The following is a 12,788-nucleotide window of genomic DNA, read 5'->3' as shown; positions in this document are numbered from 1 at the left end:
GACTTAAATACAGTCAAAAGCTTAAAAATCAACGAAGTCAAGTCGAGTCAGCTGAAAATTTTCCTCAAGTCTCAATCTAGTAAAGTCACTGACTCGGAATTTTACTTCAATGCAACCTGCTAAAAAGGTTGCTTCCTTCTCACAACTTCACTTTGAGCAGAAGTGTTTGTCAAAAGTTTCAACTGTTTATTCCCAAACACATTGTTTGTGCCGAGCAAACAAACCACTTTGTTTTATCATAATCTTGGAAACTGAACAGAACGGGAGTGAGGATAAGATAAACAATTGGATCAAAAATTTATAAGATGTTTGTTCTACAACTCGCTAAAGACAAAGACAAACGTCTGCAACTGCAGCGGCAAATCTGCGGTTACAGTCCTTATGAGTCGCGATCTCTTAAAATGTTTTAGCGATGGCCGAAGTCTACCTTGAAAATCTCGGTCGTTGCATTTAATTGATTTGGTGCGTCACAAACGCCATATTTGTACAAATCATCCAGTTCAGATAAGATTGTTGGCACCAGCTTGTTCCAGTGACGTAATGACACGAATGCTCCACATGCAGTGCCGCCTGTGATGCTCCTATCCTGAAATAAACCACATCTGCAACTAATCGCAGATACCAGATGGTACAGAAACGTTGACTATCTCACCAACATCAAACATGTTTGATTTTACATTGTTATGTCATAATTGGCATTCTCTGCGTGATATTTATCCGTAAATTTGAATAGATTTTTGACTTTATATCTGCTTAACTATTAATTTTGCTTGAAAGATTCTTTCTCCAACATTCTTGCTGATAAATTTTTCTTTGATTTAAATTCTACTTGTGCGGGCAATTTCCCTCACTAGCTGAGGCGGGTATTTTACCATCTGTCGTCACAATTACATAATAATCCAGTAACTGCATCATGAAACGAATTGACTGTGAAGTTTGTTGCTTTTCATAAATGAACAGAATTGCTGTTGCCTATATTAATTTTCAAATATAATTCCTTCTTGTTCAATCAAAACTCAGAAAACTAAATAATTGTTGTGACGTAACAGGTTAGCTTGTTGCGTTTGTCCAATGGTTGGTCGAAGCAGCTCAGGATATTTGTTCTAGAATATTTGAAGCAGATCGCGACACAGATCGCCGATAGGCACGTAGGCAAACAATTATAACTTATTAATCAACTAACTACTGTACCTAAAAATGTGTCTACAACAAATTATGACGCAAAAATAAGAGATTTCCCAGCATAAAAATTTCGGGTTTTTATTAAAATCAAAAATAATGTTCTCTATAAACTGGGGCACCCTGTAAATAAATTTTCTATTATCCGCCATGTATTACGCAGTAAACTGTTATGACGTAATAATTTCGACATGCGTTATTTAATATATTTGTTCCTTTTTATTCGTGATATAACGTCATGAATCATTTTTTAAAACAGTGCATTACGTAACAAAGGGTGGAAAGTAAATTTTTTGTCAAAGTTACATCCAGAGAAAATTTCAAACATATTCTTAACGATAGATTACGTCACAATCTGCATAAACATCTTCGTCCATTTTTGAAACATAAGAAGCCTTTGTGACGTAAAGCTTATCGTAACCTTATCATCAAGTTTATGACAAGCAACATTTGTATTTCAACCATTTCCCGAAAATAAAAAAGCTCCGGCAACGAGTAAAGAACAAAATGAGCGCAATTGTCCTCATCTGCTCACTGCCCGCTCCATTTCAGGGAAACAAGCTAAAACCGGTATGAACGTCAGCAAAATACTGGCACGATACCGCTCTCTAGCGGTGCAAATTGCCCTCTGGGGTAGGACAGCGTCAAAGAGGCAAAAATGTGACCCCATTAGTCTGCTAGGTTTGCATCAGAATGCGAAAAAGTCAGGGCAAAATTGCGCATTTTATGCAGGAAAGATCTGATTCTCTGATCTCAACTCCAGTTAGCGCTGCATTTGAGAGGCAACCGCTTGATCTTGGGAAGAGAAAAGAAAAACGAAAATAAATTTCAATGTGACGTCACATTATATCGTGTTGAGGTCTTGCCCGTTGTTGTCCAGCGCGTCATTCAAACTTACAGGTGCCACACTTTTCACTCTGAATGTACACACCAAACTTTGCTGCTATTGAGGCCCACAAAAGCACTTTAAATACCCTGTTCGTATTCATAGGCCTAATGCATTAAATGTCACTAAACTTACTTTCAATCTATCATCTTGCAATGTTTTTTTTTTAATCAAGGCAGGTGTTATAAGTTATATGATGTCAGGCCGTCATGGAAAACAGTTGAAAAATGTCTTTGACTGCTCCGGATAACCTCGTAACTCATGTGGAATCCGCCCGTTTTAGAATATTGAATTCTGGAGGAGCGAATCCAAATGTGGAAAGTTTATGTGTAACGAAATGTGCGTTTGAATATGTTTGAGATACGAGGAATACACGAACTCACACAACAACCAACATGTCTGTCATGTCATAAACAAACTGTCATAAGCATCGTTCTGCTTCATTTTACTAGATAAAGCGTAGTAGCCTATTACCACAGCATCACGGTAATGTATGAGTATGACGCTGTTGACTGACTGCCTATAACGGCTCACACCATTAAAACATCTCAACCTCCCGATTATGTTGCATTGTTTTATTCTTTTTTACTTTTACTTTTTTTGTTTTATTCTTTCTATTGTTATATTGCGACGCGGTTAGCTACATACTCAGGTACGCAATAGCCCACCGAAATACATAGGCCCACACCACACACACATATATAGTATATACAACAAAGGAAAAGACCCCAACACGATATAATGTGACGTCACATTGAAATTTTTTGTGCAACAAATGCAGCGCTAGCTGATCTTGAGATCAGAGAATCAAATCTTTTCTGCTTTAAATGCCTGATTTTGCCCTAATTTTCTCGCATTCTGATGCAGACCTAGCAGACAACTGGGGTGTTTGATCCAAATTATTTACCTCGGCCCATCTCGTCCAAAATGTTATGCTACAAAGAAGAATGTATTCTCATATTTGCCCGTACAGCAGCTTACATTATATAGAGTAATCTATGTTATGTACGCCTATATTATTTATGCTGTTTTAAACAAGTTATAACAGCGTTACAAGTGTCTGTCGATGAACGAGGCAAAATCGTGTTATCTTTTTATAATCGGTATTGTCATTTTCTTGTTAGATTTCTATGACGGTGCAAGAACTTCTGGTGAATACCCGTGGGACTATTTTGTTTCCTGAGTTTCGATTCCTCTTATTTTGCTGAGCTCATCAATTGCCAATCACAGGATCTATCTATAGGCCTATATTCAGTGGCGGGTTTCAGCCGGTTCGCACCGGCTCCGTTATGTATATACTCGCCCCTGGTCAATATGGCATGCTACTAGTCCGGAGAGAACCGGATGTTAAAGTATTTGAATCCCACCACCGCCTATGTTGTAGTCAGAATGATGTCACAAACAAATACTGTTACGCATTAAATATTCTAGAGTGCTAAGACTGGCAGTTGACAGCCTTTGAAGGTGTTTTATAGATTTTGGTGCGTTTATTTTTTAAATTTTGTGATGATACAATTTTAGGCTTAGGCTAAATCTTAGGCTCACTGTAGCAGGAGGCTCATAGCAGATTTCATTCGCTCATAATGACGACATAATACGTGATCCATGCATAATGAGTCCGCTAATGACGTGTCCAGGGCGAAAGTGAAACTGCTGTTGCCATGGTTTCAATGTGGTTGCACCAACACGTAATTTGCTCGGTACCATGCAGTGGTCTTACCGAGATTACACCGCTTGACTGTCAGACTGTAGGTCACGATGAAGATGTTCAGTGTAACTCGTGCAAAATGAAGCCTGACGTTCATTCAACTACCAGCGTTTTAGCCCACACAGTCAAACAAATTTTTAATAAACAAATGTGTCTAATTAGGCAGAGTTGGTCGCTTGATGGCGATTTTTTATAAATAAACAATTGAAGCTTCTATGCACGCCATCATACCAATTTCTATCTCTGCCTTCTCGATTTTTCATCTAAGATTGCCATGATTTTCATTCTGGTCATAATTTATAATTATATGTCATCATAACATTCATTCATAATTTTACACTTTATGATTTTGACAGATTTTCCTTGCACTCAGTTTCCAATTCATTTACAAATTTGATTTGGCCTCATTGTAACACAGAGCAAATTCACTTTTTTCTTGTTTAAACAAAAGAACACGCTGTCTTTCTTTTCAGAGATTTCAATTGTCATAATGTCACCGGTGTGTTTGTAAAGTTCGCCAAATCAAATTTCATCCCACGCACGGAAAGCATCCAGTCATAGGCATGCTGGTGGGGGACAAATGTAAAATGACTTTTTGCTGATTACGTATTTTGATAAAGCACAACTATAGGAGTATAGTATAGCGGTAGTGATTATTAGTGTTAACCCTGCGTACCACCTCCTTATATTAGCCATGGGTGCACATACAGAAGTTAGGCCACCTCTGAAAGTCATTCAGTCTTATACGTAAACAGAATTCTACAAAACTTGTTTATTGGCAGCTTTTGATGACTATATTTGTCATCATGAGTTACAGTACAATATCTGGTTATAGTGAACTTGTTACAGCCTTTGTGTACTAAATGGCCTTTCCCTTGTCGCTGCATTAAGAGGACACACCGGCATTTTTTTTCAGCACCCCCTAGATCTCGGCAAAAAAACAACGACAAACCATTTCGCACTGGTTCTGTGCTTGGTCGACTTAATGGAGTTCAATTGAGTGCTTACATAGCAAACATTTCTGAGTGTGACTTCTTCTCTGATGTAAAATCTCATCTCCTTTTATATAACATTTTCATTTTAACTCTTGTTTGATTGTTTTGAAATAACTTGGCTGACCAAACAATACGTACAAAGTTCTCAAACTGCGCACTGAGTCCTAGAAGTTTGTTAATTAACACAAAAGCTTCATGTTTCTTTCTCAAACTACAAACTGCCAGTTATGAAAATTGAAATTGATTGATATTTATGTCTACTTCAGGTTAAGCATTGAGATAGCTGAAGCATGAATGGTGGGCTGTTACTCACCAAATCAACTCGGGGGAAACCGAAATTAACTCTGGAAAGTGGTGAAAGTTTTGTGCATGATAAGGACAGCTCTGACGAAGTTTGGACTCTGTGGCGTTGTAGTAGACGAGGCCACTGCAGAGCTCGATTGCGTTTGAAGAAAGAAGATTTTGCAAAACTAGATTCGAGGCTTCCAATTGAATCAAGTTCATGGGAAAAATATGGAGAGTCGGACTGTTTGAAAAATGTTTGCAGAACAACATCACACGACACCGCACATGCTAAACCATCGAATGAAGAATGTGTGCCACCTAGTGGTCAGCATTCTTGCTCAAGCAACCAGTTGGCAGCTGTTTCTAACTTGGTGCACGAAGAGGCTTCAGCTTGTGGAACGACTCGATCTCACCAACTGACTCGTTCCAATCAACAACGACTTGTCACAGATGGCAATGTATCTGCAGGTGTTCAACTACACGAAACAGAAAGTGTGCAAGAAGACACAATTAACCAACCAAGAGTCAGTGATGTGGCAATGAGCTCCTCCACATCAACAACACCTTCCCTTCCTCAGCCTCCTGCAGCAAAAAGAGTTTGTTACGGTGCTAATAATAACACCACTGGCAGAAACCAATCAGATAATTCCAGTGATCGAGTCTCAACCAACAATAATCCACATCAGTTGTGTCTTGAGCAAAACCATATTGTAGACACAACAGAGGATGCCAGCTCTGCTGCTTCCAATGATCTCTCATCATCATCATCCAGCGAAGTGAGCTCAGCGTGGAGGAATAGTTTGAGAGTTGCAGGGACAGAAGGTCGGCAATTAAACAGCAGTGACATGAAGAAGATACTTGACAATGTGCAATTCCTGCGTTCAAAAATAACCGGCGTAGCTGATGATCTAAGCGACAGTGACAATGCCTATTGTGAAGTTTCCTGTCAGTCAACAGATGATGTTGTGGATTTGTTTTATTTATTAAAACGTCGTGAATCAGACTTCAAGATAAAAGTTGAACTTTATCATAAAGAAGAAATTGAGGTCAAATTGGATGCAGTTCCGCTTAGATTTGAAGTAAGTCGTGTACAAAGTTATCTTCATAGAAATCATGGAACCGTTCTTCCTCCTGGGATAACTCGGATGCGAGACGAAGTTGGTTTTCACACTGGTTCATGCACTCTGCTCATGAGAAGAAGAGATTTGGATAAAAAACCGATTCCTCAACAAATCGATGTTGACGGAAGTAAAATTCGAGTCAGTTACAAGGAACAAAACCTGCAAGAACCATCACTTCCAGCTGCAAGTTCTGCAGAACCAAATGCTGGTGGGAGCTTTCTTGGACTTCTTTACAGTGCAGAGCCAGAACGTGCAGATGGGAGAGAGGTCCATGGAAATGAACCGAAACCTGGGTTCCAGGTTGATGACAACCTTCAAGTGACTCCGACAACAATGTCAACTTTTAATTCGACTTCAGAAAACGTCGGAATTGCTTTCAATGGTCCACCTCCTACAGTGTTTCAAACCACTGCCATGCAAACAGCAGCTGCAGATCCATACTCACAACCAGGTTATACTCGAGGTGATGTTCTTCAACAACATTCTGTGGGTGGTGTAGGGTTCATTCAACCCATGTTTGAAGGTGAGACAGTTAAGGTCACGCACTGCTATATACAACTGAGCAATAGTTGATCATGGTCTTGTGCTGGATATGGTTGGATGTGTTCAATAATGCGTGCACTTGAGCTTCAGCATGCTACTTTGTATGTTACTTTAAGCTTTAAAATTCACATTTACAATGTTTATGTGATGTTTATTGTCATCTTTTTACACAGTTGGTCACATTCAGGATTCTGCCTCTGCTCAAAATGCTGTGAGAGCTTCAGAACCCACCCAACCCATGCAATGTGGTGAGATATTTAATTTTGCCAAGGTTGCTTCCATCTGGCTAATTATGTCATCATCACGTCCACATTGTTTCTATTACATTACTGCAAGGGGTCACCAAACTACGGCCCGCGGGTCAGATCCGCCCGGCAAGTTTAATTGGTCCGGTCCGCCTCACTGAATCACAATTGAACTTATTGAATGCTATTAAACAAAGTGAGAATCCGGCCCGAGATTGTCACTACTTTGAATTATCTGACCCTTTGTAAATAAAGTTTGGTGACGCCTGCTTTATTGCATCATACTCTACATTATGTGATCATTGCTATGCATTCAGATCATATGTACAACTACCCTGGTGTTGAAACAATCAATCCAACCACTAACAACAGACAAGTCATTGGGTAAGAAAAGTAATTTACTGATTGCAGTAATTACTTTCACGAATCCACTCGGTTAAAATTCTTTGTTGTTTTTAAAGCTTTTTGTTAAAGTGCAAAAACCAAATTATCACATATTTTATCTCAAAATATGTTTCAGACAATCTGGTGGTGTAATATCGCCATCTTCAAATCGCAATAACCAGGTCACTTGATATATTGTTTCTTTAAATTACTTAGATTGTTAAAGTCAAATTTTTTCACAACTCTTCTCACAAATACTTATTTTCAGCTGCAATCTACTTCACAAGAACAAACTGACGAGGAAGATGATTTGATGTCTTTGTTGCTCAATCCAGGTATCAGCATAGATGTCTGTTTAATGTCACATTTATGTGCAATGCATGAGGTGTCCAACATGTGCAACCGGCACTTTGAAAGCGTGTCGTGTTTAATAAATCATCATTTCTTTAAACAGGGGATTCCCCACATTATACTGGGAATGCTGCGATGTTCAGCCAAGCTGTACCTGCCGGTAAGATGTTCGATAAGTAAAGTTGGTGTGTCCCGGACTGACAAATAAAAAGCAGAATACAGGATGTCACTCTATGGTTGAATTTTAATTTTTCTGCACAAGCTTTCGCAATGACGTCATCTCTTAGTACAGCTGAAGAAGCAAACTGATGATTGCGAAAGTTTGTGCGGAGAAAAGACAAAAGATTACCAGGGAGTCATTCCATATCTTGCTTTTCATTTTACTGTATACTGATTAATACATAGATATCATAAAACCACTTTCCCTTCCTTTGTGTACATCTTTCTTCATGTGTGATGTCACAAAGAAGACTTACCGACTTTATTCTTCATATTCTTCATATTCTTCTTTTTTACTTTTTTGCTTTGGCCGTTTTCAATTATCTCTTGGTTACAGCGACATAGGACCATCATTTATTATATACATTCATTTATTGTATTTACCGGAACTTTTAACATATGCTTTTAACAGGGCTGGAAATTTTGAAAAAAAATATCTCATCTATAAGTGACTTAGTTTCAAATCACAAAATTGACGAAGCGTTAAGGATTTGTAACGACCTGATTTCTGTAATGAGGACAACTTTTGTAACCGGAGATGACGCGATCAAACCCGGAAATAAAATCGTCGATCTCATGTCGACTCTGATGTGTAAGAAATATTCACCGACAATATTGACACTTCTGTTGCTTGCAGGTGATCTTACTCAAACGTTAAACATTCTTAAGCACTCAACAAACTCAAGTAAGATTACTCAAACTTGTATTGTGCGCAGGTGATCTTCACAAACAGATTGATGGTCCTACTGAGAAAGTGAAACGGATGGAGAGATGCGCATTTGAATGTTTGGATTTTATATCGCGATACAACGAAAATCTGCAACGAACCACATATCGTCATGTGATTTCACGCATGACTGACTTCGTTCAATCCATCCAATCAGTGAAAATCGATGATGAAAAGTTGGCGGCAACATCGAAAGCTCATTGTTGGTTGACCATCGCAGAGTGCCATAGATTTCTTGATGAATACTCGCGCGCAATCGAAGTTCTCCAACCGGCCATCGCCACATTGGAATCCACATTCGGTGATGGATGTAGGAAGATGTGGTTGTACTCAGGATGCTGCAATAATATAGGTTCGTATGTTAATTTATAAAGTCGTGACCAAATAGCAATTTATGTTTTAAAATAACAATTAATTCATTGTTGGTTTATAAATTTGTGATTATGACGTCATTGTTAATTATGATTGACAATCAAGTTTTTTAATTTTGAAATATTTCATCGTAATCATTGATTTATAATTGTTTAGGTGTTTATTATTACTGCAACAACCAACCTGTGGAAGCTGAGGCGTTCTACATCAAAGCATTTCACGCAAATCAGGAAGTGGAAGATGTGAGCGAGCAATCGAACATGGAAAATATTCACTGCACAATTAATAGTAAGAAATAAAACTATTTGTTGTCTATGTTTGAACTTGGACGCTGTTGTAACAATTTACGTCAAGGATGATGATGTCATCAACGATTTGTTTCGCCATTTTTAATTTAATTACGTCATAATAAGCAATTATGACCACAGCTATCTTCTGTGTTTGGACTCGAAATTTTTAAATGCTGATCACATGACCATGATAATGAGTGACGGCCGCACCCAAAAATTGGTAAAGTCTGAGAAACGCGACACGAATAATCGTGTTTGAAACAATCGATGTTATTGTTACGTAGTAGACGTGAGTGCGCTATAAAACCAGCAGATGTTTTTGAATTCTATTCTGTGCTACGCCTGGCACATTAAAGTTGGAATTACAATGATCAAGGAGGGTCACTTACGGTCAAATATGGTTGGTGCGACTAACGTAATTATGACGTCACCAAGTACTGCACTGTGGTCTACTTGTACTTTTTGGTTATTCGGAGTTTCCCCAGCTTTTGCAAGCAGGCCGCTAAATCAAAATAATTAAAAACTAATTAACAAACTATGTACTGGATAATTAGTTAATTACTTGATAAAACGATATAAGCAGTTCACTTGTGGTTAAATATGGATGATGTGATAAACCTCATTGTGACGTAACAAGCTAGAATATACCAATACGTGACACAGACCTGAGTAAAAATTGGAATAAAAAACGCCGAAAGCTTTGAAGATTGAGCCTGATAAAACTAGTTAAATGGCTGTTTGCATTGTGACGTAACCTCCACATCGCACCACAGGTTGGGATCTCTCGATCATAACCATCTATAACCGGGTTACACTGGGCGTGAAGAACGCGAAGTTTTTAGTTTGTTTAATAAACTGTGGGGATTTCCCAAAACCTGGCAAACGTCACGTCCGGGTTGATCGAGTAACAACAGAAACGACTTTTGCGCCAGATCTCCAAACAATCAATAACTTGAACATATCAACAATAACATTGCTGGTTATGATTGAATCATGACGCCCATGCACCCACCTGTGTATATCATGTTTTATTCTTCGGAAAATCCTGCTTTATTACGTCGCCACCTTCGCTTAATCTCGCGATTGCAAGTCCCCGCACAACTCTACAAGCACGCGATATCACGAACATCATGTTTACATAATTATAGATGACGTCACATTGATGACATCATAAATGTTCCTGAGTAATGCAGCAAGTTGTAACCTAGCAATCGTAGTTCTATGTATCTTCGCTAAATTTAAATTCCTTTCCCGTCGTCCTGATGAAGTTGACCGAACGGGTGAATGAAACGTCGGCAAACAATCAAGCTCTGTCTGTATTCACCAGTGGTGCCTTATATTTGATTATTATGTCTGATGGCAGCCGTGGTAAGTTTACTGGGCAATAGGTTCAACTCGTCTGCAATGTTTCGATGTTGAACGCGTTTCTTGCAAAAGCAATCATCAAATTTTTACAATAACAATAAGTTTTGGTTTTGGTTTCTCACTTCACGCAAAATAAAGAATTCGACCCGAATCTGCAGCAAGGTTCGGGTTCGTGGAGAATAACAGACATGGCCGATATTCGTGATACTTGGGTTCGTGTTAGATTCTTCGTGGCCATCTTTTATTGCACTTGGCAAGATATTGGTCATGGAAGATGGAAGGCACCGTGTCTGTTCTTATTGTTAAGTTGTTTTATAGTTCTTATATATACATGGATTTTATCTGTGTAATAACTTCAACTGTTACCTAATATTATATTATTATGACGTTACTATAAGTTGTTTGAGCAAATATGCGTTTGAACGCAATCGACCTAGCTACGATATAATTCACTTTAATCAATGTCAATTTTTAACATTTGCGACTCTAATTATTTTGTTTCTTAGATTTGTGCCGTTTGTACCAACACCATCCAACCATGACGAGGGAGAAAGGAAGTGACGTTTATAGCTCCCTTCAACAACAAAAGCACCTGACCGGACTTCCCCGCTTCTGGAACATGTTATCAAGCTTACGATTGATGATTCTTCTCAATCTGGATGGTGACGTCAAATCCATCTGCAATGAACTCGTCACCATGGCAACGAACATATCACCACCAGCTGATCAACGCAATGACTTATGTATCAGACTCAGACAAACAGCCGGACATTTATTTTCAAAGAATGATGAAGAATCAGCGATGTCATTGATAAGTTGTGGGATGAAGTTGAGTGAATTTGAGTGATTCCCGATGCAAACTTGAGACTTTTTAACATTCGAGATTTGGCATTATTTATGTCAGAGCAGGCCAACAAGCTCACATCTTCCTCTCCATCTCATCTTGCCACCATTGCAGGCGGATTCATTCCGCTGTGTGAGGAGATCATTGAAAAGATAAAACGATCTAAAAACATCGACCAACAAATCAAGGACAAATGGTTAAGTCTAACATTGAACCACACCAGCCATTGTTACCTGAAGGTCAATGATTATGACAAAGCCCTGCAACTGGCCAATCAGGCGCTGGATATCTTACCGTTGGACCTCGGCCAACAACAAAACCTTCGAGACGATTTCAAAGGCGAGATGTATTATTGCATCGGTGTTTCCAACTTTAATTTGAAAAACTTTGATTCAGCCAATTCTGCTCTTTCCAAAGCGATCAAATTACTAGAAAAATATTCTGGACAAAAAGATCGAATAAACGAAGCTCGTCAATGTTTGAGCGAAATAAATTCTTTGGACTGTGGTCTTTATGACGTATTCAATTCGTAGTGTTCGGTTATTTTTATTTGCTATCTCTTTAGTAATTACGTCATATGATGCAGTTTTCTTGTTGATGACGTAATATTTGTCTAATCGTTGTTAAAATGTTTGTACCAATTATATTTACTTAATTCTTTTATGTCGTCATTAATTATATCATCAGTTGGCTTTTTATTTTTATGATTCATCTCCTAAATATTTGTTTTTATTATGACGTCATTTTACATTGCTGATATTAGAAATATTCCCGTGTTAATTTCTATGACATCATTATACGTCATCGTTGTTTGGATTTTCTTTTTGCGAATGGTTGACCTAATCAGCTCGGTCATTGATTGTTACGTCATTAAATAAACATGAAGACAAGACACAGTTTTTATCCTTGGACTGAGGAAGTTTTTGAACGACTTAAACCCTCGATGATTCCTCATCGCTAGAGAGCCGGTTATCGACGCTTCCACGTGTTCATTTCATGATTTCGCACTTACGTATGACGTCACAATTATTCACAGAATCGTATTGTTTACATAGCCTAGACCTAGAGCAGGGATGGCGAACCACTGACCCGCGGGTCACGAAGTGACCCATCACAGATTTTCAGTGACCCACTTGTCTTTTTTTAAATAATGAAATTTAAACAAATATTTAAGCAAAGAATAAATGTTTCACTAAATATTTGTAATAAGGCCCCAACCTATTTTAATCTAGTACCGTACCGAATTGCCATATAGCAGTCTGACACAACTGAAG

At 38.4% G+C, this 12,788-nt stretch overlaps 1 protein-coding gene across 1 annotated transcript; it reads left to right on the top strand.

The window, feature by feature from the left end:
- Positions 1-5,038: 5,038 nt before the first annotated feature.
- On the top strand, positions 5,039-12,408 carry LOC143452682 (uncharacterized). The gene is made up of 10 exons (XM_076953734.1): positions 5,039-6,697; positions 6,891-6,965; positions 7,280-7,346; positions 7,483-7,528; positions 7,615-7,681; positions 7,801-7,857; positions 8,329-8,553; positions 8,633-8,995; positions 9,172-9,303; positions 11,177-12,408. The coding sequence occupies exons 1-10, from the start codon at positions 5,059-5,061 to the stop codon at positions 11,515-11,517; spliced, it is 3,012 nt and encodes a 1,003-aa protein (XP_076809849.1). The 5' UTR covers positions 5,039-5,058; the 3' UTR covers positions 11,518-12,408.
- The last annotated feature ends 380 nt before the right edge of the window (positions 12,409-12,788 follow it).

The sequence above is a fragment of the Clavelina lepadiformis genome, chromosome 4, assembly GCF_947623445.1.
Source record: "Clavelina lepadiformis chromosome 4, kaClaLepa1.1, whole genome shotgun sequence".
NCBI classification, from domain to species: domain Eukaryota; kingdom Metazoa; phylum Chordata; class Ascidiacea; order Aplousobranchia; family Clavelinidae; genus Clavelina; species Clavelina lepadiformis.
The sequence above is the reverse complement of the archived record's forward strand: the minus strand, read 5'-3'. Positions and strand labels throughout refer to the sequence as shown.

Bases quoted from the DNA above. Each gene is read 5' to 3' on its own strand.
- LOC143452682 (XM_076953734.1), top strand. From the start codon at position 5,059: ATGAATGGTGGGCTGTTACTCACCAAATCAACTCGGGGGAAACCGAAA. The intron at 7,347-7,482 runs GTAAGAAAAGTA...AATATGTTTCAG, and splicing joins AACAACAGACAAGTCATTGG to ACAATCTGGTGGTGTAATAT. The intron at 7,858-8,328 runs GTAAGATGTTCG...TGCTTTTAACAG, and splicing joins CAGCCAAGCTGTACCTGCCG to GGCTGGAAATTTTGAAAAAA.